General features: G+C 37.4%; 2 protein-coding genes across 3 annotated transcripts in view; one reads left to right on the top strand and one right to left on the bottom strand.

Annotated features, from left to right (window-relative positions):
* Positions 1–27,678, bottom strand: part of LOC105389374 — a 53,077-nt gene that overhangs the window by 15,517 nt on the left and 9,882 nt on the right. The window contains exons 11-17 of one of the 2 annotated variants that reach the window (XM_048622419.1): positions 27,455–27,533; positions 27,279–27,321; positions 27,115–27,189; positions 26,704–26,815; positions 26,429–26,485; positions 25,911–26,279; positions 1,711–1,716 (exon numbers count right to left, since the gene is read on the bottom strand). In XM_048622419.1, the coding sequence (XP_048478376.1) occupies positions 1,711–1,716; positions 25,911–26,279; positions 26,429–26,485; positions 26,704–26,815; positions 27,115–27,189; positions 27,279–27,321; positions 27,455–27,533 (741 nt within the window). The remainder of the gene's footprint in view (positions 1–1,710; positions 1,717–25,910; positions 26,280–26,428; positions 26,486–26,703; positions 26,816–27,114; positions 27,190–27,278; positions 27,322–27,454; positions 27,534–27,678) is intronic. The other variant, XM_048622420.1, reaches the window with a different exon arrangement.
* Positions 1,530–25,476, top strand: LOC105389361 (transforming growth factor beta-1-induced transcript 1 protein). The gene is made up of 6 exons (XM_048622424.1): positions 1,530–1,677; positions 7,797–7,856; positions 11,164–11,337; positions 23,548–23,643; positions 24,239–24,373; positions 25,312–25,476. The coding sequence occupies exons 1-6, from the start codon at positions 1,675–1,677 to the stop codon at positions 25,384–25,386; spliced, it is 543 nt and encodes a 180-aa protein (XP_048478381.1). The 5' UTR covers positions 1,530–1,674; the 3' UTR covers positions 25,387–25,476.

Below are 27,678 nucleotides of genomic sequence, written 5' to 3'. Positions count from 1 at the left end.
TCTCGGTCCGGCTGTCGGGTGAGACCCAACTCACATTGTGATAGTACTTTGGGGTTACCACCACTAAAACTTAGCCATTAACAATCCTAAAGCATCGTCGCTTGCTTATCAAATCTAGCGTATCTTGTATGAATGTGACATCTGACACAAGGAAACTGTGCACCGAATCAGAGTTGCACAGAGAGCTATGGAGCGATCCATGTTAAGAATTTCGCTTACAGACCGTATTCCCAGCGTGGTAAATCACCAAAAGACAAAAGTCTTCGACGTCGGTATGCAGGTCACGGAACTGAAATTGGAGTCGGCAGGAAACTTGGCTCGAAGGCAGGACGGAAGGTGGACAAAGGCGGTGACAGAATGGTGGCATAGAGACGGACGAAGAAATGTCGGTTGGATTATGATTGTTAATTAATGAATAAGTAAACCTGCTGATCACTTGGATCTCAATCTCAAAGTGATTTCGCGGTGAACAATATGTTAATAAAGTTTATAATAAAATAATGCTTCGAGAAAAGGTACGGCCATGCCGCTTTTTTGCTTGACTTGGTGAGATATTATGAATTTTTTGTTTTCAATCTAGCTGGCCCGCAGGTACCGGCTTCTTACCCTACCCTACCCTATCCTACCCTACCCTACCCTACCCTACCCTACCCTACCCTACCCTACCCTACCCTACCCTACCCTTCTTACCTTTTATACCTTCCCTGGACTTCCACAAATGTTTCTAGACCAAAATCGGTTCAACCGTTCTCGAGTTCTGAGGTCCAATTATAAGTTAATTTATTCTTTAAGTCATTCATCTTAGATATAAATTGCCTTAGTCTGGCGGTTAATTCATTCTTATGGAATGTTTAAAGTAACATAAATTATTATAAAACATTATCCTGGTGTGATGGTTAAATCTCCTTGGTGTTTAAATTGTTTTTACTTGTATTTAATTAAAATGTTAATGTCGTTTAAGCCAATTTTACCTGACTGAGATTTCAGATGCCTATGTCTTATGTCCCTTATTTCAGTAAATATAATATGTACATTCATTTTATATACAGAATAACATAGAAAACTATTTCAATTTAACGTATTTTAATTTTCAAAGCCATAGCTAGAATAATTACAGAGATATGATTTTTTTTCGAAAATTTCAAACTCTAAATCGCTCTGGTGAACATTTTATGTCATGGCGCTTAAACCATTTTGCCTTTCCACCGTCGATATATTATTATTTATTGGCGGACCGCAAGACGATACGATAAAGTCAATCAATTTAGTCCGCTCCCAGTCCCACTAAACCACAGCTAAGACTGAGGTATTAAAAGCCTAAACTTATTAATTTCAAATATGCTTTTTTCATGGAGAAATGTGAGCATGACGGAACCAGTAAAGATAAGCCGCATGTGTGACTTTTGTGCCACTTAAAACAAAAAAGTAGTAAACTGATTGATTCACCATCTACCAGGAAAACATAGCATATGAGCAGGCAAGGTGTTCCCAGGTGCGACGGCGGGCGACCTGCCTCCATATCTCTCTGTTTGGCGTTCCAAGTTCAAAATGACGTCATGCGACGATAACACGCGGTTATTTCGCGCCGGTTCTTAGCTGCCAGTCATTTGTTGTGACACCGGGTGTGTGGACGCGTTCGAATTTTAAAAAGTATCGCGGCATTTACGTGACATTATGGTGAGTTTATTTTTTTTCTCTATTGAATATATTTTCAGCCTCCTTGGCTGGATCTTGCTGGAAAATGTTGATGGTTTTACAAAATTGAAGATTTTTTTTCGGCTCTCCTCACTATTGTTAATTTAAAAGGATCTAAATTGCATTAAGGATAATGCTCAGCCAGAGCAATAACTTTTCATAAGCTAGAAGCCAAGTGCCTTTGAAAAAAATCTGTAGCGAAGCGACTGGAAAATCAGTTATATGGTATTTCGCAATTAAATAAATTCATTTAGTGCACTGTAAATGAAATGAGATATATTTGTGATAAACACAATAAAAAATACGAATACCTGGCAAACACATGCGAGTGTGTTGTAGTTAATATTTTAGAAAATCATTTTTCCGTAAAAAAACTTTTTTAAACTGGATACTTTCTCAAAGATTCACCATTTCATATATAGCAAGTGGTAGGTGCCTACTTTCCTGCATAGCTTACCTAATCAGATTCCATAACTGCTTTTATCAATGAATATCATCAGTGTAATCAAATCATCAGGTACCTATAATCAGAAAAAAAAGGAGAAAAACAATTGGAAAAACTTTAAAAACAGCTTTTTATAAAAGCATTAAACAGACATATGAGGGTCACTTCTGGTAATCAAAAACTTATTAATCAAGTTGAAGGTCAAGGGAAATTAATCACATCTTTCAGCAGCACAATTAAAAATATTAACTGCACATTCCAAAACTATAAAATTGTGATCTATTCTCGATCTCATAAGGTCCACATTACTCTGTCCGACCCGTTGTGCTATTTCAGTGTGCATTTTCGGTGTTTACATTCAGCTTTCAGTATATTAGTGTTGTTTTATTGTGTTTCCTTCAGTGAGAATTGTTCGTTGCTCTTGTTTTATGAATTTTGTGCACTCTGATTTGAATGTACGTTTATATTTATTTTATTAGCAAGCATATATTATCTTACGATACAAAATGCATATCGAAAAGGTATGAGATAAGGTTAACTTCGTTATCAATATCATTCGCGAGTGTATAAGTATAAATCTATCGTGGGACCCCCTCAGTTCGACTAGAAGGAAGACCTTAGACAGCTGATTGATACTCATGGCAGGATGAGGAAGTGAAATGTTTGGAACATACCATAATATACTACGAACGAAACTTGGCAGGTGTTAATCTGATGATGTTGATACAAGTAGAGGTTCATCATCATCATCATCATCACCTTGTAATCATCCACAGCTGGACATAGGCATTTCTCATATGATGCCGGAATAATAAGACTACCCTACATTATTGCAACACGCACACAAACAGCTACACTCCTCATAATCCGATAAATATGACGGAAGAAACAAACGCATCTAGATCTACATAAATAATATTATTCTAAATGTAGTGGCTCGTATGGATGAGATCGATCGTGCAGTATGTAGGGCAATGTTAGATGCAGTGTGGTATCATGTGTTCCTCATTACATAGTATCGATTCTATTGAGTAAAGATTTGCCAACAACACTCGATGGTGTCTATTATGGGAACTGTAGTAATACCAGAATACATACGGAGTTACTGTTTTTTTTGTCTCGTTTCTACTTATAAATTACTTACTTAATAAAAGTGCCCAAAATTCAAAATCGGCTCTGGGGTTTGTACAAAATTACTTACGTTTGTATTCTACGTTCAATCTTACCTCAACGTTCACAACAAAAAATTACACTGCTGCCTCAATTATGTCGAGAAAGCTTTTGATTATTGATAGTTACTTGATATTTTTTTACGGAATGGTGAATGGAAAGTTGACGATAGATGCTTGATAAGTAAGAAAAGTCTTCGCCCAAAAGTGGAACGACGAAGACGCCGCCAAGAAAGTCCCTGAAGCTTCACCCTAACAGAAAGAGCGCTTCTGTTTATAACCAAGATATGTTGGTCAATCTGTACCGATACAACTTCACATCTGCATGCTACTATCGGCTTCGTTTGTTTATACTCGAGCTATTTGCAACAACATGCTATTTGGGCGACCTTCGAGCGAATATTGCATTTATTTGTTATTATTATCATTGTACCGAGAAATCTCATTTTACCGCGTAACGTCACAGATTAAATAAGTTGTAAAGAGGTTGGAATGTAATTAAAGGGCTTTTAAGTAAAAGATCTTTGTAGGAAGTTGTTGAAGCATTAATATTTGACCTCACGTACGGTGGAGAATAGTTCGCTAGTGTATTGGAGTAAATTTAAAAACAAGACTTATGCATTTAAAGCACGAACTGATTTGAAAACACGGACTGAATAATAAATTTTCTTTTATCGGATTTATCATTTCATCAAAAGAGAGCAGTAACTCATGGCAACACTCGGAAACTATCCGTAAACCTGGAGAAGGCACGGACCTTGCTCAAATAGACCTATAAGTATAGGCAGTATACACATTTATATTTATGTAGGTCTATCTGAGTGAAAAACAAAGTCGGGATAATGACAAAACAATAAAACTCTCTGGAGGAATTCCACGACGGCTGGTTATTGCAATGGTGATGTCATAATGGCTATTTCTACGCGGAGTCCACGGCGAGTCTTCACGGGACTGAAATAGCATCACGCCGAATAATATACTTACTGAAAATGTGAAACACCTATAGCTTATACCTATACTTAGGTGTATCGATATTCGAAAAACGACCTAACTTCGCCATTACAATAAGGAAATAATCCAGTTCTATACAAATATAAAAACAGGAGACAGAAAGAGCCCCCCCTTATCCGAACGGAGAGTAATTTGTAAAAATTGACGTTCATCAGAAAATTTTATATTTGTACGATGAATAAAAAATTTTGACTTTGACTTTGACTTTGACATGAACTGAAAATCATATAAACAAAATTGCAGTCTATATTTTGCGCGGTTTTTTTTTACAATGCAGTGAGTTGTATAGTAAAGTAAAAAAATTAAAATCATTTGATCAATTCAATCTTTCATCATCAATTAAAATCATTGGAGGAAAAGCATTTCCACCGAAAATCCTTTCAAGAAAAAGGTCTACTGTATTCTGGTTCTGGCAGATCATCCTATTATGTTAGTCATACCCTATCTTTACTCTATTTTGTTCACACGGTACGAATACTGACTAATGGGTAAATGACCGGAAAAAAATAATGAATACAGAATCTCCCAATATAGGAAGCGTAAATGCGAACTCGCTTCTCAGCAAAAATAATTGGTCCTTCACTAATAATAAAAAAAAGACTTCCATTCCATTATAGTTAAAATGATTATCCATGTATGTATGTTAAAACTTATTTATGTATTTTGCGCTTTTTTTTTCCCTGTACGTAGAATAACAAAGAACAAAATAAGGAGAACAAAACCTGAAAGTACATAGATATATTACCTAAGTACACTTTATGAATCCAGGGCCATTCCAGTCATTTTACACTCTTTGAATTAACAATACTTATACATTTACGTAGTACTATTTAGGTTCTGACGCCGATCATACAAATATAGGCAAGATCGGAACCTAAAAAAAAATGCAACTAAAAATCAATACTTGTTTTGGATCGAACAAGAAACCAATTACAAATAGACGAGTAAAAAGGAAGGCAAAGGACGACATAAGTAAAAAAAAAATGACCTTTCTCGACTCGAAAAATTATGCGATTTTGCATATTCCTAAACTTAAGTGAGGTGGTTAAAATTTAGCCACCATTAATTTAATAATAACCCCTTAATCCACAATAGAAATGAAGGAAGGATTAGATAATAATAATATATGAGGCGATAATGTATAATTTTTTCTTATCCTTAATTAATGTTATGGGAATATTTCAGCTGTAAACAACGCAGGTAGAAACCTAGAATTGTAGGTGCTTAGTACCTACATCATTGTCCTTCGCCACAGATAGAGACCGGTAGTAGGTAATAAATATAAGTAATAACTGCATGAATTGCATAAGCAAACATGAGTTTAACTGTCTTATGTGTTTGTTTATCTTGCGATGAGTGGACAGAGATTATGTTACGTTATGTGCATTTTTTTATCTAGACAAGGTTCCTGCTTTACCTACTACTGTCTCTCTGTAATAGTTCAGATTGTCCCATTATTAAAGTCCCATAAGGAAAACGATTGTGAATTTTAAGTGCATTTCATTTACAGTAGGATTGCTTGCTATCAGATACTTCGCCTGTAAAACATGCTACAAAACGGATCAAATTTGAAAACAAATTAAAGTCATTTTTTTTTCAGGTAGGACTACAAAGATTTGATAGGGGTGTTAGGATTTTGGACATAAATTGCTGAGATCCTGTGCCCGGAACGTCAGGTACATATCTGTCGAATGGACATGACATAAGATAAGATAAATAAGTATAGAAAAAACTGTGTTTTTGTGTTCTAGTCAAAAAAGCACAGGAGCAGGATTGACTTGACCGTGAGTAGGGACCGCGCTGATTATGATGACGATGCGATGTCCCTATTGTTGTCCCAAACTTGGCAGCTATCCGCGATACAGCGGGTATGTGCGACAACCTCTACGATTCACCTTGACACTGATACTTTAAAGTCGCGGCAATTTACTACGGACTAGCTTTTATTTTCGTATTTTATTTATTTTCTTGGAAAAATAAAGTGGATAGCAGCAGATAGGTATATTGACAATACAAAACAAAAATTAACTACTTACTTACGACGAAAAAAGTGTAGAAAGTATAAAAATAACCCAATCATAAAATGCCATTGGCATCGTTAATACCCTTGGAGAATTAATTAATAAGTGCAACACGATTGAAGTAACTATGTTATGGTTATGTGCCAGACAATTTGGATGAACGAATGTTTTTGGAAATCGAAACTGGTGGGTTATTAATTTAATGAAATATCGATATCTCCTGGGTCACCACAATGACCACCAATGAGTCATAGAGTGTGGTTTGGGTCAATAAATAAACAATTAATTCAATTAAATTATTTAATAATCTGAATCACAGACACATCCGACCTCGTGGCTGAAAAGGACTCGAACCCCGTCCTTTGGCACAGTTATCCAATCATCAAGGACTAACAGGGACACGCCTTACAAGCATCGCAGCCCCAAAAATCAACATCTGATAGCCGATCGATGTCCTCAGAACAATGAAGGCACGTTCCACAACCCATACGCCTGCTTTCATTAATTTGAATGCTGTCGGCTCGTTTGACGACTGGTATGGATTGAGAGTTGCATTTTCGTATATTGAAGATAGAGGTACACAAAAGATACGCAAGTACGGTAGAAGTATTTTATGGGCTGAATTAATTATAAAGGGGTCCACACCACACAAGATCAAGCCTTAGGTTAAGAGATAAATTTTGCCACATTGTTATCGGAAAGATAATTAAGTAGATAGACATAATAAAATGTCCAGTAACTACCATTCCAAAAAACTCATTTTCTAAGATTGTTAGATTGTTGTGACTTTATATTAGCATAGAATAACAAGTACAGTTACTCGTTATTCTATGATATTAGGTACTTATGATATTATTATATATTATATGATGGTACTTATGGCACTTATGATAATTCATATAAATATTCTAAAGACAGGAAATGGGATAAAATCTGCGCTAGACCCTACAAGATGTCTAGACCGGATTACTTCTGAACAATCGCACTATTTATAAACTCCCTCTCAGCCTTGAACTTCGACATCGCCAGCTTAATCCAAACAAGCTAAAATTAACTTAATGTCGTTACGATAAGGTTCAAGCTCATTATTGACGATCCCGTGCCCACCTCTTCCTGTTACCAAACCCCCGACATACATAAGTACTTATGTAGGTATACAATACATACCTATACATACTCGTGAATGATATGATGTCATACTTTTTATAGTAACTTAGGTCTCTACGTAATATTATGTTGGACAGGCACTATTCAACTCTGTTGAAAATGAGACAAATTGTGTGTGTGTGTGTGTTTTTTTTGAAAATGAGACAAATTGTGTAAATAACTGAAAATGAAAAATCTTACAAACAAATAGGGAGGGTTTTTGTTACTTAGGTAGATTGTGCAATAAAAGTATTAAAAAAATTAAATACTTAACTTATACTTTATAATTAATATTGTAATTTGTTACAGGCGAGCAACGACAAACCAGAGACATGCAGCGGCTGTAACGAGCCGATCAGCAGCGGCAGAGTGAGTATACAAATTATTATCCTAACTAATATATTATGTATTATTGTTACGAGTACTAACCACATATGGATATATGGTCTGAAATAAATGATTTACCTATTATTAATATATTATTATTATTATTATAAATGCGAAAGTAACTGTATGTCTGTCTGTCTGTCTGTTTCTCTTTCACGCCAAAACTACTGAACGGATTTGAATGAAATTTAGTATACATGATGGTCTAGACCCTGAGAAAGAACATAGGAAAACTTTTTTAGGCGAAGCGAAGCTCGCGGGAACAACTAGTTCAGAATAATTCTCAAAGGCGTCGCATTAGCTGAGTGGACACCTCTTTGACGAAGACGGCAAATTTATGGGTATTAGAAGAAAACCTCAAAAGATTTAACCCGCGAGTTACTCTTAGCCCAAAAGTAGGTACTACACATTCATAGTTAGCACCGCGATACCGCAATATTCGACGGCTGAATGGTGTAGTGGTTAGTGACCCTGGCTGCTATGCCGAAGGTCCCGGGTTCGATTCCCGGCTGGGTCATATATTTGTTTAAAGACAGATATTTGTACTCGGGTCGCATTTATATTTAGCATGTATCTGTGTAGATTTGTAGATATATCAGCTGCCCGACACCCATAACACAGGTTCCGCCTAGCTTGGGGTCGGATGGCCGTGTGTGAGATGTCCCCACATATTATTATTATATTATGATATTCAAACAAAATGCGCAGTTAGTGGATTATTTTTACGACTCGTTCGACGATAAGAACGGATGGATATGCAGAACGCTAGTAACACGCAGATAAAAACAAAAGATTAGGAAAATGCATTCGCTTCAGCACCCGGGTTTTGCTTGGCCTTTTAAAAGGTTTCCCTGTTGAACGAACATTTTTCCTACAGAAAGAAGAAAGAAGGAAAAACAAACGGACACTCTAGAATCACAATAAATAAATGTTAATAATGTAATTTATCAAAAGATAAAGGTCTGAAATAATTTTACTCACCTAGGCGGTAGGTGACAGCAATTCAATGTAAGCACATAAAATTACATAACACTGTAAACACCGACTGAAATTGGAATACGCCCACAAATTCATAAGTGGTTACAACTAAAGACATTTGTTTCATAGATTATAAAACATACTAAGAACTATTTTCCTGTAGTTAATAAACTAATTAAAAATACTATCATAAAAGGTTTTTTCAATACTTAAAGAAAATAGGTAACCTACCTAATGTATAGAGCTCAAGAAAAGCGGGCGTATTTCAATTTCTTTCCAACTAATGATGATGAAACACTGAAATATTTTTCCTGTCGATATGATATCAGGATGTCATTAATTTATATCAGATAGTATATAACATTGACCAATAACTGTTAAAGGAAAAAATACATTATCTTTATTGATATAGATAATTGTTTCAGCCGCTAAGCTGAAGGATTTTTGGATAACAGAAAGGAAAACACATATAAAAATATTAACTAGGATTAGATATTACCTATATCTATTGATATTTGTAAATAGCACAGCATAATTATGTCTATAAATAGACAAATTGACGCATTTAATGAAAAAGGCAATAAAAGGGTCTACTTACTTGATTTATAATTTAACTACTTACCTTAAAATTTATTTTGATGAGCTTTACGTCCAGTTGTTTAAGCTGCCTAAGCTCATTATGTCATTGCGATAATAATTACAATAGCCAATGATAACCCATCATTCATTGATGAGTCCTCAGGCACACCCAAGCAAATTGCAGCTGTGACAAACTTGATAACAACATGAATCAGTGTCTCTTACACACATGCTAGTTAAATCATAAGTTCAGTTAAATACCTACTAAACAAAGTATTAACTACGTGTCATATAGTATACACAGACCAATTAATAAACTAGAAGACTTTGCTATGAATCCTCAGTCTGTGTCATTTTAAATGGGACGACAACTTTAATTATCATCTCATCACATAACACAACCCATCATAATAAATATATATAATACCAACTTCGCGTTCGTGACTGAGGTCAACTCAAGGGCCAGCTGAAAACCAGCGCTGTGGCCTCACTGTCCACAGCATATGCTGAGCTGGTGCCGTTTTGACACTCTGGACAGCAACCTTTATTTGTTTTGTTTGTTCTCTATTGAGTATTCTCTTTATTTTGTTGTTGTTTCTTTTTATTTTTTTGTCTTATTATTCTGTCTCAGTGTGTCAAATAAATGTATCTTTCTTTCTTCTTTCTTTCTTTCTTATTATCTATGATAGGTCTGCGTATAGGTTACGCAATATATCTCCAACCAGACAATAGATTACAATCATTACGATGAAGAAGTCGATTAAGTAGTTAGAGTCGGGGACTGGTCACATAACGAGTGAGATTAATGTCTATTGTGTATCTACCATATGGGGAAAATTCAATACAAAATTTAATACGGCATTTGACAGCGTGACACGTACTCTTTCATTAGTCATTTTATACATGACCATCAAGATATCATCACCCATCACAATAAATTAATCTTTATGAAGGGAAAAATAATTTAATTGTCCGATACAACAAGTAACAGATATCTATAGAATAAATTGACTGAAGAACCCCTCAAGGAGGCGTACTTGGTCCCATATCATTTACAGTAGGTTTGTAAGTACATAAATTTTCGTCATATCGGAATAAGACGTGTTTATCGCCAAATATTACATTTAAAAGTGCTTGGTAATCGTAACACCTGACTTCTCTTAAAACTGTATCCACCCCACAAACGGGACTAAACCAACTTGGTTTTAATAAATAACAATTTAAATGTACCCAATTGAAATATGAATGGTCGCTGATAACGGCAGGATGAGACCCATTTTTTTAACTTTTAAGGGGATTTCGAAAATCCTAACTAAACTGAACAAATAACTTCAGCGACTCTACTCTGGCCTAACGACGGCTCTCAACAAGAAGTGGCAGTGACGGAGAAAGGAAAAGTTCATCATTTTCCTGAAATTTCAAAAATGCTAGCACGAAGCAGAACAAATAACATTAGCAACCCTGTTTTTTTACCCATACAGACCCAACCGACCCAGGGTGCAATAAAGAATTTAATCCTACTAATATTATAAAGGCGAGAGTTAGTGAGTATGTATGTTTGTTACTTCGTCACATCAAAACGGCTAAACCGATTTTAACGAAATTTGGTTAATTTAGGAGTTAGCTGCCACCCTGGATTAATTTTTTATCCCGGAATTCCTACGGCAAAACTTTCTAAGGTGAAGCAAAGCTCGCGGAAACTGCTAGTAAGTAACAATCATCTCTCCCGCAGATCGTGACGGCGCTCAACAAGAAGTGGCACCCAGAGCACTTCGTGTGCAACACGTGCCGACGCCCCATCGACGGCGCCAAGTTCCACCAGCACGACGGCGGCGTCCACTGCGTCGGGTGCTTCGCCGAGCACCACAGCCCGCGCTGCCACGGCTGCGGGGACCCCATTACTGAGGTTTGTTGGTTTTACTTACATCGTTGCAACACCCAGGCTTGCTGCTACAGTTTAGTCGGGAGCTAGGCTGGCTTAGCTGAAATTAAGGGGATATGTAGAAAAGTTCCACTCGAGAGAGCCACGTACCAAGTACAGGAACTTTTCGTTTCATTTCAGAATAGAAAAGTGCTAACTACTGTCCGATGGGATATAAGAGGTCATTTCCACGCTGACCACCCGCTTTTCGTTGTACCGCTGTTAATTTGTACTCACGTGATAACTTTTTCTCACAATGTTAGTTATAGTTACATTGATATTTAGTTAAGTACTTAACCTTTAATAAGGCAATAGCAGCAATAGCAATTAATATGGATCCAATTCAACATAGTTTTGGAAGATAGCCATAGAAAACATGATAGGCCATGCTCCTTAGCTTTTATTCTGTTTGATGATTGATGCACTAATTTTGATACAACAATTATGAGTAGTATGACGTGTTCCTAACAGATTGTGTCCTCTCTGATATGCCTCCGTAAATAGTAAACTCAATATATTAACATTGACCTTGGACTCAGCCGATACGATAGCGGCAAAAAAACAATTGATTTTATTTTGACTGAAGATGATTCATCTTTCCGCTAGATGAATATGGCATTAGGTTATCCTATTGTTTTGCAAGCATACATAGATTTTAATGAATCAACAACAGATTTGTATTTTTAGAGTTCCGTATCTTTAAAGGCAAAAAAAGGAACCCTTTTGAACCACTTTCCTTCCATCCGTCTGCCATTTTTCAGATCTTACTATCTTTACCTCTGTAGCTAATACTCGACAGCTTATTATTAGGTAGGTACTAAGTATCATACAATAGCAAATAAAGCTAAATTTATATTTATCGTACAAGCATGGAATAGTAATTGTATTTTATTGATCGTAGGTTTAGTCATAGTTCCATGATGATGTGGACTTTCATAATTACATTTGCTTTATTAATAGAAGCTAATAAGGAAATGGACGTAGATAAGGTGTCATGTATGTGCTCGCATGCCTACTACTATGTATTATGTATTAGAAAAAAAAAAACATAAGGCCAAGAGAACCCTATAAACCTACCTATACATAGTTATATATATTATGCTCAGGACTGAAAGGGTAGTCAGAAGTGAGTCGCCACCTCGCAAGCGAGCCATCCGATTTTCGCTCTACCTACATTATTGTGCACACGGCTTTATTGAACTACCGATGTAATAAACCCAATAGTAGCTATTACAAATATGGCTACCATCTCATCACCATTTCCGAGCTGTTTTGGTCAAAACTCATTCAATGATTCATTTCTCCCATCTATGCGCCCACTACAATCGGTTACGATTTGTCGAGTTTGAATGAAACATCAAGACGGTCTAATTGGACCATAATTGCTTTGCCATCAAAACACGATCGGCGTTTTATAACGAGCCGTTTATTACTTCAGTTCAAATGGAATTTAACAGGGACTTCATTTTGGTTGGAAAAGTGAGCATATAGGACAGAAGTAAAGTCCATTTTCTTCTTATAATACTTAATATTAGTGACATACATGAGAGCAATCGGGTCAGAATAGCGTCAGTCACTGACTGAACAGAGTTTGCTACAAGGTGATATGTTACTCCAGGAGGTTTCTTCGTGCACCTTAACAGCAGCAATTAACACTGTTCATGAAAAGACAAATACATTTATCTGAACCTAACCGCGTTTGTCACCAAATTGTAAAACAACGTCAAGAGTTGGTGACACATTTAATTGTTTATTGTTTATTGTTTATTGAGAACACCAACAGCGTAACAATATAATTTTAACAAAACTTAAATCTTAATAGTAAGGCCAATAACAGGTATCCCTAAATTAACTTAGTGCATTTCAACTAGGTAAATAATAGAAATAACTATAACTATCTAACCAAAGAAATTAATACTACTTACAAACAAAATGCTAGAAAGAACTTAATAGGAATCTACCATTGATGATAACAGTTACTGAGGTTACACTACATCGAAATAAATCTAAAATACATATTTTCATGCACATACACACATATACCATACATACGCGTACATATCATAATAAACGTATATACCTAATACAAATCCAAGAACGCTGAAGAAAATCACTGCAATTATTTATTTAGAGAGGTCGCAAAATAAAATAATATTATTTTATTGTATTAAGTAATTTGTGTATAATAAGTCTTTTAAATGTGTCTTTTGAGTTGTGAAACATATCTATCTCACTGAAAAGCTTGTTGTATGTGGCGGCTGCACGCGTGAGAGGCTCGTTACTGGCGTAGTTGGTGGCATGCGGCGGCACGTGCAGCAGCGGCGTGTGGCGCGTGCGGCGGCGCGGCGCGCGGTACGTCACCGAGCCCACCAGCGAGCCGCAGTCCACGCGACCGAGCATCAGATCGTATAGGAACCCCATATCCAACAGAATACGGCGTTCTTCTAACGTAGGGATATTATTTTTACGGCATCCATCCAAATATGTATTTACAGAGTAGCGCTGTCGGTAGTTTAGGTGGTTTATAAAAGTTTTTTGTATATTTTCTAATCGGTGTTTATATATCAAGTAATTAGGAGACCAAACAGGGCTTGCATATTCTAAAACGCTACGGACATATGCATAATAAACGGATTTTATTGCACTTATGTCCGTAAAAGGCTTGCAGGAACGAATGACAAAACCAAGACCTCTGTATGCTTTGGTAGTGATGTAGTCAATGTGGTCAGAAAATAAACATTTAGAGTCCATTAATACCCCGAGATCTCTAATATTATTTACTCTTTGTATTGCAGATCCGTTGAAGTTATAGTGGTAGTGAATGGGTTTGGGCTTCCGCGTAAAACTAACACACGCGCATTTACTGACATTGACAGTGATTCTGTTCCTGACATAATAATCGCATAACGAGTTTAAATCTGCCTGAACAGCATCACATTCCTGTTGATTTCGCACTTTAAAATATACCTTTTTATCGTCTGCGTATAGAAGGTGATTAGATGTGGCCAAGGCCTTATTTATATCATATATATAAGCATTATAGAATAAAGGACCCAAATGTGAACCTTGGGGTACGCCTGTTGGAATGGAAACCACATCTGACCTGTAGCCACCCAGTACCACAGCCTGCGAGCGATTTGACAAATATGATTTGACCCATCGAAGAAGGTCACCATGGATTCCTAGCTGCTGAAGTTTCTGCAACAGGATGGCGTGATCCACCCGGTCGAAAGCTTTTTCGAAGTCCGTGTAGATCACGTCAACCTGCCCACCGCGTTCCATGTTACACAACAAGAACTTCGTGAAGCAAACTAGGTTAGTAACAGTCGATCTTCTCCTCAGGAATCCATGCTGCTGTTCAGGTATCTGTCGAGAAATGAGCGTATAAATCCCATTATATACCATTTTTTCAAATATCTTTCCGACTATGTTTAATATTGATATTCCCCTGTAATGTTCGACTCGTGTTTTGGTGCCCTTTTTATGTATAGGTACTATGTTTGCTTCTTTCCATTTAGATGGAAATGTGCCTTCGACAAGAGACCTATTAAAAATTATGGCAATCGGTGGTGCAAGGGAAGCTGCGCATTTTACCCAGAATACGGGTGGGAGGCCATCACTTCCAGCACCCTTGTTTATATTGATAGCACCAAGATATGTCTCCACTGTTGACGCAGAGAACGATAGCCTCGATATCGAGTCACTGTGGACCTCAAACTCCGGAGACGGGATATCATCGCCTAAGGGGACCCCAAATACACTCGAGAAGTAGCTGTTAAATGCATCACAAATGTCCTTGCCGTCTGTAAATTTGTCATTATTGTAAGTTAGCATTTTGGGGTAATTCGAGCCTCCACGCATTGATTTTATGTAGGACCAAAAAGCTTTAGGCTGATCTTTTACAATTTGTTGTATTCGACTTATGTATTTTTTATAACACTCATTTTGAACACGACGCTGTCTCGTTCTTAGTAACGAAAATTCATCGTAGTCGAGCAAATTATTATGTTTTTTCCATCGTGCATGAGCTTTCGACTTTTCTTTAATTATTTTTATAAGCGCATCACTGTACCAGGATGGATAATTATGCCTTGTAGATCTTTTTGCGAGGGGGACGTGTTTACTAATGATTTCGTTTATTACGCTGTATAATGCATCGACACACTCATCCACCGTGTTGGAATCGCTTAATATTATTTTCCAGTCGATTTCGTTAAACTCGCTATTCATGCTAATATAATCACCGCGGAAATAGTTGCGTTTAGATGTCAACGCTTCCCTAAGGGGGGTTATTTTTAAGTCTAAAACTTCAAACGTGAACGCAGGATGGTGACGGTCCTCCTTAACGAGTGGGTATTCGCATCGAGTGATCGCCAATGGTAACGTTGAGAACGCTAGATCCAAGGTGTTGTTTGAGATATTTTTTATATTATTATACTGTGTCATTCCCAAGAAATTAAGCTTAGAATCGAGGCTAATAGCGGCATTTTGTACCTCAATAGAACCCTGTTTAAGGTGTACATGAGTGGTAGCCTCCCATCGGATACACGGCAAATTAAAGTCGCCGACAATTATGTGATTAAGGTGTGGTTCGTTTTCGCAAATGCCACAGATTTCCCCAATAAAGCTATCTATATCTAACGGTATTTGCCGGGCTTCGGGTGGTATGTACACTGCACAGATGTGAAGGTCGGAGGCGGCGGAGAGCGCGCGGGCCGGCAGCGTCACCGACAACATCTCGGTGGTGCGGGGGGCGCCGAGCGCGAGCCGCACCGCCCCCAGCGCCTGCTTCACAAGTATCATCACCCCGCCCCCCGTTGTTTTGCCGCATGCCGCTAGGTCGCGATCCCTCCGAAACACGTCGTACCTATTGTCGCATAATTCGCCGTCAAAGATGCCCTCATGAAGCCAGCTTTCTGTTATTATAATAATATCGTAATTATTAGAGAGTATACTTTGACTTATCTGTAAACATTTCGTTCTCAACCCACATGTGTTTTGGTAATAAACACTTAGATTATTTGGAACAGACATTATGGTTGAGATCCATCTATCGCATTATCTATAAATAAAAAACAAACGACAATATCTAAATAGCAAACAAAATATATTGAAAGTGGGTAATTGCCAAAAGTTACGACAAATAAGTTAGTGATGCATCGACACATGAGTAATAAGCGTGCGCTAAATGAGTGTGCGGATTTAAGCTGAGACACGAATGATATTAGAAGTTCCGCGTAAAGATAATAATTAATATAAAACTGTAATTTGAACTCTTTTTTTTTTTTTTTTTTTTATCTAGGTCATCAACAACACCACAACAACGTTCACGTAAGTATGTAATTTTGGGCTTTCCAGTGAGTGATATGAGTATACGATATACAGTGCATATATATAAACAATATTGCAGACACATAATATGTATAAATATAGTTTATTGGGTAAATATGATTGATGTTCGAATCGTTTACATTGGGGGCTGGCTCGCACATTAGTTTTACGAATATATATTACAAGAATGTTTATCAAAGAGTAGTTAGAACCGTTAATGTAGAAGCGACATACAATAACAACCAGAGACAGAGTATTTTTATGATACTGTAAATATTTATATGAAGACACTATTACAGAATAAGTACAGGTTAATTGAAAAACGAGGTTCCTTACATAATTTTTTTCAGGTCGTCTTCCGTGATGATTCTTATGGCTGGAGATGTATCGTTCTTCCTCACGTATATCCTCCCATTTTTTGTCCACGTGAACTGATGATTTTTCATCCTAGCAGCGTCTTTAGCCATCCTTAATATTTGTTTGTTATACATTGATAAATGTTCATTAACGAATACAGGCTTCGGTTCTCCGCCTAGGCCCATAGATTGTGTAGTAAGCCTAGATTTCCGCGCGGAAGAGATAATGTTATCCTTTAGTAACCGGTTCCTCATTTTGGCAATTATTACTCTCGAGCGGCCAGGGACCTTAGCTCTCGGAGTAATTCTGTTTACATGAACTATATCGCTGTCCAGTAAGGTTATTCCTACTTCCTTCGCGATTTTAATGAGAGTTTCGTTCAAGTTTTCTTCTTTAAGCTCAGGCAATCCCACTATTTCTAAATTTAACTGTCGCTCTCTTTGGTCGTTCTCAATCATCTCTTGCTTCAATTGGCGGTTTTGCTTACGCACTTCTACTAGCTCAGCTTCCATGCCTTCTATCTTTTTAGTACTTTCCGAGAGGTTGTCGAATTTAATCTTGAGATCATCGTGCTGGTCGCTTATAAATTGAGTAGCGTGCTGCAGCGCAGAAACATCACCTTTTAACGAATTAAAATCAGATTTCATTGAGGTTATGGAGCTCTTAACTTCTGCGTATTCCTTACGAATATTAGAGATCTCTGCCTTCATTTCCAGTGAGTTTTCGGATAACTTTTTCAGGTCACTTTTTATTATATTATTTAGGTTAGTATTTATTTGTGACAGTTCTTTTTCGAATGCCAATTTCCAAGTGCTAAGCGTAGCCGAGATTTCCGCGCTAAACTGCTTGAAACATTCGGAGAAATCTTCTTCACGTTTTCTTTTACGTAGTGTGATGCTTCCGGAATCCTCCGTTGGGTTGCATGATGTCCGCGCAAGTTCCGGGTTGGAACCATGGTGTTTACCTGGAGACCGCAGCATCTCAGGAAGAGTGTCCAATCTGTAGACCTTTATTCTATGACAGCGCGTCGCGTTGCTAGAGCCGGACAGCCGAGGAGGATGGATGGATTGTCGACTCTCGCGGTGACCCGAAGTGTCGAACGGGTCCGATCCTCAACGAAGTATGGTGGCCGGTATAGACGATTGCGGTTTGAATATATATTTTATTTATGCGCACTTAGGTTTAAGTTCCTCTGTCGGTAATAGTTTAAGAATTTAATAATTTGTTATGCACACGACACGTCCGTACTGATTCGCAACGAATCGAGGAAAAAAAGGTGATCGGGGTTAAAGGTGGGACTCCGCCTTAAGTCTTGGAGGAGACCCCAACAGTAGACTATAATACCTAAGAAAAGCATTGGTGCATATAGAAGGTACATAGACATAGCCGTCTTTTGTTTTCAGAACTTTTATTTATACTAAGTGGGGTAGGTGCCCACTGTAGGTATGTACGTATACTATGCAATTAAGCTAATGTGTTGAGTAGTGTTGACCACAATACATGTTGGAGAGTATGTAACTATATTTGTTTATATTTTGCTAAGTGTGGTCATTTTAAAGCCTACTCTACTTAATTGTTACTTCATTAGTGAATTGTTTTATTTTTATTTAAGTATAAAGCACTTTTCATTCGCTCCAACAGTACTTACTTAATGGAAATAAAGCGAGCGACACTTTAACCAGATTACACAGAAGCATTGAGCTAATTAAAGCTGAGGTCAGGCTTATGTGTATCATGCAATTTTAATTAATTTAAAAGTTAATGATAAAAATATTATGTTACGTCTGGCCTATATGGTACCTAGGTATGTACAACTTTAAATTTAGATCAGTAAAAATACATAAAATTAAGTAACTTATGAGTTTAAACTGTTTTATGATTTTATGCATGATCTTGCAATGTCTCACCCAAATTTATTTTTAGGAATGCTGGCATTCTTTTTAATTTATAAAACAAACATGCACCTTTATGTACAAACATAAAAGTATGTAAGTTATATTAGTACCTGGTAATTGCTAATCTGTACAGAACGGTGGTTGCACATAATAATTATCATTTGCATGCAAATGGCAGAATACCGTTTATGTTCAGTGTTTGTTTTCAATATTGTTCAGCGCCTTATGTAGAGTGCGTCATGTGAACATTAACACTATTGTTTATGTATTTATATTGTTGTTGTACATGCTATTGTGATTATGAGAGTATCACGCTTCCCATCCATATTCTCTCGTCTTGGTGTAGACCTTTTAAAGATTCCTAAAGTAAGTTACTTTAGGAATCTTTAAAATTGACAATTCAGTAATATGGATATGAGATTTACTTTTTTAGTTTGAATTGGTAATTCGAGCTGTTAGGTTTAGTTCAGTAACTTCAGTAAGTAGCAATGCATTATAATTATAACTGCCATACGCATTTATTTTAAAATAACATGCTAAACCCGTAAAAAGTAATATGTAATTGCATTGGAATTATGGGGACTCTAATATTAATTTATGAAAAACAGAAGGACAAACATTGTTAGTTAAATAAAATAAAAGCAAACTTAAATAAACACCCACATGGATATTAATAACGCCTAAAACAATCAAACCAGCTTTAGATTCTTATCACGTGCCTAATGACTATTTCAAAAAGGTGGGAAGTAGACATGAAAAAAATGTGATAAGTAACTGGGTACCTAAGTATATTTTTTGTAGCTCGATTCGAATGAGTAGGTCCCACATTATTTTTGGCATCCGCCCATATAAGATTAAAAACAGAATTAACATATCATATATGAATATATGATGGTATCGCCAATCATGATAAAAGGGCCTGGTAAGCATAGATAATGGAAAGTAGACTTTAAGGATCATTAAAATGCGTATCCATAGTACCTAAATAAAGGAGGACTACATGACCATAAATAATGTGTACACTCTAATACAGAGCGAGTTTGATGGTCAACTGTTGTTGTTGTCTCTCACGTAGACGTAGTATTATCACTCTGGGAAGGGTTAGGTTTCTTTGCCCCAGACTGTATACTCGTTTTTACCTTGTCATTTAGAAACTGTTACGGAGGTTAAATTAAGTAATAAATAAATAACCAGACATAGAATCATTCCGGGATTTTTTACCAACTGCTACACCAGCCAGTGACAGCAATATCAATCAAATCTCAATTTATCACAATAATATCCACAGCCACCGGCTAAATGAACCTCATCATACAATATTTCCTCTATTTCGTGAGTAGCCCAATCCATCTAGCTTCACGAAAACGCTAACAACACTAACCGCGACTCTATCTCGTTGCGTTATAGGTGAGGATGGCTTGACAGCTCCCAAAAACTTAATATTTAGTCAATGTAGAGTAACCCGCGGCCGCGGTGACGAATCCCCCACAATTGTTTTGGCAGTCTGTGCCATGAGTATCATAGCTGGGCCACTGCTTTCGCGGGAATAACATTATTTAGAAGAAGATTAATAGAAGCTGTTACAAGAAGTTTCCTAGTTTAAAATAGATTTAGGAAAATGAAAAGTGACATGAACCTACAGCCAGCTAGGATAGTGTGTGGTAACTTAGACAGGTAGTAGGATGAGGATAGGAGACCTATGTCTAACAGTGTTTTCAAGCATTAGCTGATGCTGATGAATATTATAATGGAGGAGAACAAGAACAACATCGCAAAGAAGCGACTGTTGAAATGTTGTGAATACTCCACGCAGCAGTGGCTTCGCTATTCTACCAACAACGTTTACGATATCAGGCGGCGTGGGCACCACAAATGACATCACCGCCACCGCACAACGACTGTGCAAAAAAACAACTCACAGAGTCATAGTTCAGAAGGGCTCCTCTATATTCACAGAAAACGAACGATTGAGGGCTGTAATGCAATCGGTTTGTTTAATAATGCAACGAGATAGTGTAATGGTTGGTGTATCAGCGCTCTAAAACTTAATAATTAGTAAGGTAGATTGACCCTCCTGAGTCAAAGTTCAGTAGAGCCATTCTCGCTTGACGAATTACTAAGTTACAGACCCCTGCTGCACTAACCACGACTGTATGTCGTTGCATTATGCATACTGATTGCATGACGACTGTTTGAAACTTTGTATTCCGTCAAGCAAGGGTAGCTCTTATGAACATGGACTCACGGTCCACTACTGAGTCCAGGGATGAGCATCGGATTACGATAAGTACGTCAAGGAGAGACATTGCGTAATAATGAGCATACAACAAGTAAGGCTTTGATTGCGAATATCGATTTAAATGGTGCGAATGAGAGCATTAACTACATGGTTAAGATTACTCTCGTTCTAGAAAGCCTCAACGGAGAGGGAACCTCAAAGGTTTCCATTATGCCGGCAGACGATTATACCCATCTGCCGGTATAGTGGTATGTAACCATTTTAATAAAACCACGACTTTTAAGAACCTACAAATAGGTGCGACAGCATTAGGCGTACCTTAGTACTTATATATGTACTACTTAGATAGCGTTTAGCGATCAATTACCTACAAAGTAATAACGGTAAAGTAGGTACTTAATCTCTTAATCTGTAAATAAAAGTAGGACGATATAAAAATAATTCACCATGTCCCGTATTAGATTATTCTTAGAAAATATTTAGTTATTTCGTCTGTTTTGAGGGCAACCGTATTCAACTGACAGGCTACAAGCAAGAGCAATGGGCACGCAACTACATTCATACATACATAATGACACAGCTTCCTTATACGAGGAATAGCTATGAATTCTCGCACATTTCTGCTAATTTCTCGTAATGTACACCACTATACAAGTAAACAGGTTGTTGCAACAGTGCAAGTGGCATAGTATGCCGAAAGAGTGTGAATCAAGGGATCATTCTGACTTGCAAATGCGATTATTTTATTGGTAGAAGATTCGACACCTCAACCCCTAAGTGGAGCGAAACTAACAAGCAAGCCCTATGAAGAAAGAAAGCTGGCTAAGCCCTGGTTTCACCATACTCTGTTAGATCATTAACACCCTGTTATACAGGGTGATTGGTAAGTCGATGTATTCCTTTAAATGGGTTATAGACTAAGGCATTTACAGTCGATTGAACCCCATAATGCATTATCCGAAAGTCAACAATTTCTGAGTTATTTAAGTTTTAAGTTTTTTTAGGTTTTTGCCAAAATTTATGTTTTAAAACAATTTTTTTAAAATAATAACCATTTTTTTTAACTTTTTTGATTGTTTTGGATTAGTAACACCTTAACCTACTAATTATAATCATTAAATGCGCAAAATTTAACTTAATTTAGACACAGTGCTTCAAAATAGGTGAAACATTAAGAAAATGTTACGAAAGGTAAAAACAAAAATGCTGAATTAAAAAAGAATTTTATCTTCAAAAATTTCAGGCACTACAGCTTAAAAACATAGTCAATTTATAAGCTTTAAAATGACATATGCCAATCTAAAATCGATTAAGGTATGACCAAGATATAGCCAAAACAACCACATAGGCGGACAAATCTCAGCACAAGCTTGCTTGTGTTGGGGTCCACAAAACCCGCACTAGGCCAGCGTGGTGGAATAGGCCTAAACGCTTCCTTCATTGGAAGGAGACCCGTGCCCTAGCAGTGGGGACGTGATGGGTCGATGAGAATGATGATGATGACGGTTCCTCAAAAGCACAGATCGACGATAAGGTTGATTCACCGAAATAATGCTTGTCCGATAACACGGTTAGCCTAAAGTACTTTTCAGTAGGTTCAGAGCTCTACAAAGTCCAGTTATAAGAGCTTTTACCTTAAAATTTGAACAAATCTTGTTCGTTTGCCTACTGAGATTTGTCCGCATATGTGGTTGTTTTGGCTATATCTTGGTCATACCTTAATCGATTTTAGATTGGCATATGTCATTTTAAAGCTTATGAATTGACTATGTTTTTAAGCTGTAGTGCCTGAATTTTTTTCAGATAAAATTCTTTTTTAATTCAGCATTTTTGTTTTTACCTTTCGTAACATTTTCTTAATGTTTCATCTATTTTGAAGCACTGTGTCTAAATTAAGTTAAATTTTGCGCATTTAATGACTATAATTTGTTGGCTAAGGTGTCACTAATCCAAAACAATCAAAAAAGTATTAAAAAAATGGTTATTATTCTAAAAAAAATGTTTTAAAACATACATTTTGGCAAAAACCTAAAAAAACTTGAAACTTAAATAACTCAGAAATGGTTGACCTTCGGATAATGCATTATGGGGTTAAATCGACTGGAAATGCCTTCGTCTATAACCCATTTAAAGGAATACATCGATTTTCTAATCACCCGGTATAATCATAACAATGTCAATGATCTTCCAGACTAGGGTGAAACCAGGCATAAAGCTGGTTACCGGCGGCGGCGCCGATCTGTCAGTTTCGTACTATTTCCGAACCAGCGCTGATAAGCCAGCTTTCTTGGTATAGCCACAGATTGCCTCCAGACATTGTGACACAGGCACTTCCAGACAATACTATAACAGGTTTTGTTTTGTCTATTCCAGAGGGTGATCCAGGCGCTGGGCGTGTCGTGGCACGCGAACCACTTCGTGTGTGGAGGCTGCAAGAAGGAACTGGGCGGAGGTGGCTTTATGGAACAGGTAATAGAGCTCGTAATGCTGATGTCACAATTGTTCCATTGGGTTAAGAGAGCGATGGAACATTCGTTGCTCTTGTGTTACGTACAACTCAACTCAGCAACTCCTGCGCAAATTCGTCCATTATTAACACCATACCTCTATCTATCTATAGTCTCAGAACTTCCTCACCCTAAGAAAATTGGGAATGAAAAGAGCTCGTTAGATGAGCAGCAAACTCAACGTTTCCAAGACGCATGATGGCTTTATAGTTCAGGTTAGATGTTGAAGGCAAGTTATGAATGGAAGGCAGATGTATCGAGCCCAGCCTATAGCCTATAGCCCTTAAACTAAGTCTACCATTCCCCATACCAAGCAAAGCCAACAGACCTCCGTCCAAACCCTCAAAGTCCACCCTTCCCCAGGCCGGGCGCCCCCACTGTATACACCTTAAAAATAAGAATGACCTACTACTTGTGCACCTGGTCAACAAGAACCAGGGGTCACGCCGGGTACGCCAAAGCTATAGTTAATAATATGACTGGTTTTTGTCAGTCAGGACTGCACAGTTAATTCGTACGACTAGTAGTCCAAACCCTAAAATCCACCCCGTCCCCAGGCCGGGCGCCCCTACTGCTCGGCGTGCTACGCAGACAAGTTCGCGGCGCGCTGCTCCGGCTGCGCCCAGCCAATCACGGACAAGGCCATCATCGCGCTGGACGGGAAGTGGCATCGCGACTGCTTCAAGTGCAACGTGAGTTAGATTCTAGTGTGAATACCATTGATATTACGGTGAAGGAAAACATCGTGAGGAAACCTGCATGTCTAGATGTGTGAACCCACCAAACCAGTGGACCAGCGTGGTGGAAAATGGACCAAGCTTAGGAAGGGAGTTTAGACCTTGGGCACATGCACAGAGGTTCCAAATAGAGTCAACAAAGAATAGAATATACCATAGACGGAGATTTGAAAGATCATCTTTACTATGGAGGTTGCACATAATAATTGCTAGTATGACCGTTGTAAAATAAATATTACCTAAGATTTATAAATCTGTTCCTAGGTTCTATCTTACTTATGCAATAAAATTAGTAATCAGCTACTGACGTACAGTCGGCTGCTTTAGTAGCTGTGCACTTTTGAACCTTGTCAAACTCACTAACTGCCTATTCATTCATTCAAACATTGACCTTTTGTTTAGTAGGTGTTTTTACAGGGTGCGGAAGTGTATGGCTGTTGAATCAGCTGACTGTACCTTATGTCGTTATGAATTGATTTGTATACCTACCTAATAATAAGTTATTTTTTCTATTCATTGTAATATAGAGGAATGACTAGTGGTCGTACAAACTGTAACAAGTTTCAGTATCACTAGGTTAAGCGAAAAATATATTGTAAACTTTTGTAATTAAATAAATAAATGGCAAGGCCATAATTATCGTCAATCCTAAAAGGATGTTGGCCGCTTCAGCTACAAAGTTACTTTACATCAATTATGTTAATTAGCCTGCCACCCTTAAAATGTTGGCTAACAATGCCATATTCACTCTGGATGTAGAGTTAGCATCGTGAATGCTTTCTGATGATGGTATAATTTAATGAAATCTAGACAACCCCCGGCCCAATTGACGCCTAAAAACGTATTTAAATTGTTTGAATAGAAAATTAACAAAACCTTATTTCCTTTTACAGAAATGCAGGAATCCAGTGACAGACTCCACCTTCCAAGTGCAAGACAACAAGCCTCTGTGCGGGAAATGCGCCTAAATCCAGACCAAACTACAAGCAAATACAATCACAAACTTATTTATACACTATGCGCCCACCGAGCACCTCTACACAATAATCCAGTGCCTTTGTATTAAAAATAAATATGTCACGAGCAACGACCAATGACTAGATTTCGCGCCAAGCGCACTGCCGCCATTTTTGAAAATATTCTTTTTATTTTTAATTGAGAGGGAAACTAGGTAGATAGGCGCTCTTGAAGACAGTATTTTTTATAAAATTTTATTCCCTATATTTTGGCATGTAATGCTTTGTGGGCTTTTGCAACTATTTATAACTTAATTATACCTAATGTACCAAAATGAAAGTAAGTGTAATTAATCGTATTATTACATAATACGAAAGTTATTTTATGCTTTTCTTATATTTTGTTTCAATAAAATTATTTATTGTTTTGAAATTCCATTATTTGATGTAGCCAGCACGCTCGCTCTTATAGTATAACTAGGTAGGTAGGGCATACCACCTTCTTAAGCAGGTATACTCATAAAAAATGCACTTACCCGTTTATCCGTGGCAACGTCGACTTTTTTCTTAATTTTCTCAATATTATCCGATTTTTCTAAATCGCATTCCACAGCAAGATTTATCTTCAAGTCTTTATTTTTATCTTTGTCAGGTAACACTTTTTGCTTTGAGTCTGTGGTCTTTTTATTTTTCGGTGCAACAGAACTAGTCAGTCTCCTTGGAGTGTTGTGTGAACTTTTTGGCGAAAGGTCGTCGTGTGGCATCCTTGGTGTGTTGCCATGCGACCTGCGCGGCGTATTGGTTTGGGTCCTCCTTGCTGGGGAGTCTGCATGCATCCTCCTTGGACTATTATTAGTGGTTCTTCTTGGGGACATATTTGGAGACTCTTTTGGTCTTGAGCTAGCCTGGGAGTGGAAAAGAGAAACACATATGAGGAAGAATAAATATCAAATAATCGCTGCCTAAATTGTTACGCCAATTTTGTATAGGTAGGTACTATCTCCCTAATTCTTTACTATGTAATTAGGTAATTTATTTACGGTCGGATACTCACCATTTTATCAAGATTGTTACAGAAGCTCGGTTCTCTGCTCATCAAGTTGGATACAGACTGAAAATAAATTATATTATTTAAAGTATACTTAACTGTTATAAAATAAAACCCTCAATACAAAAATATTTTAAAATGACAGGCGTTTTATAAGGAACGTGACCTATAACCATAATAACAAGTACTTATGTATTTCGGAAATGGATGCCTACAAGAAATATTACAGTAGGTATTTCATCCTGCACATCCCTCACCCATCTCAGGCTACACTAACTCACCGGGTCGAAAGCCTCCACCATGGTGGCGATGTCCCCATCCGGCGGGCGGGGCCGCGAGCGCCGCGGCCGGGGCGCCGGCGGGGGGGCGCGCATCAGCGGCCGACGACTGCTTCTGAGTGTGGAGAACCATAGAAATATATAGAAATGGTCATCAATGAAAAATGGTTGGCGGGAAATGAGTCGAAAAAGAAACAAAAAATATAGATATACATATATTTTGTCACTATTGTCTATGGTTCAAATGAAAAAAATGGTTATTAACTATTTGCTACTAAGTAACTATAAATCCCTATGTGTACCCACTAAGGTACCTTTTTCCCTAAGTAGAAGGGTCTTAATTAACGTTAACTTCCTGAATATCAGATTAGGTACCAAAATAAATAAGTATAAGTATCTGCACTGTATACTCACTTTGGTGACTTAACTTTTTCCGGTTCTTTCGGTTTTTCATGCTTTTTCATGATCTGGTACAGAATCTTCTTATCACTGTGAAATATATCCCAATGTATTAAGTAGGTAATATAACTTACTATTACTGAATTTACTACCTAATAGTAAAGTAAGAGTTAACTCACCAGTTATTAGTAGTGTACATAGAAAGCCGTGCGCTTCCTGAATCTGAAAACACAATTACACTTTTAGCCTCGTTCGATTTTCAGATAGTAGGTACTTACCTACTAAATGGTATGGTAATGGTAACCCTAGCTCCTATCTACCTAAATAGTAGAAGGCAGGTAATGAAATTACTTACTTGACCTCGGTCCTGAAGCGATGGATTCCGTTTTCTTATGACGTCTAGCTTTTACATTGGACGTGTAGGGCTGTGATCCCTGCGAACGAAGTAACAATGCGGTTCTACCTTTTTTGGCATAAGATTTTTTTGCCTAATCTCGTATTGCATAGTAACGTTTGGTCAAAGTCTCGTTACGCCGAAAATCGTATGGCATAAATCTCGTTTAGTAAAAAGTTATTTCG

Source organism: Plutella xylostella, chromosome 8 (genome assembly GCF_932276165.1).
Source record: "Plutella xylostella chromosome 8, ilPluXylo3.1, whole genome shotgun sequence".
NCBI classification, from domain to species: Eukaryota; Metazoa; Arthropoda; class Insecta; order Lepidoptera; family Plutellidae; genus Plutella; species Plutella xylostella.
The sequence above is the reverse complement of the archived record's forward strand: the minus strand, read 5'-3'. Positions and strand labels throughout refer to the sequence as shown.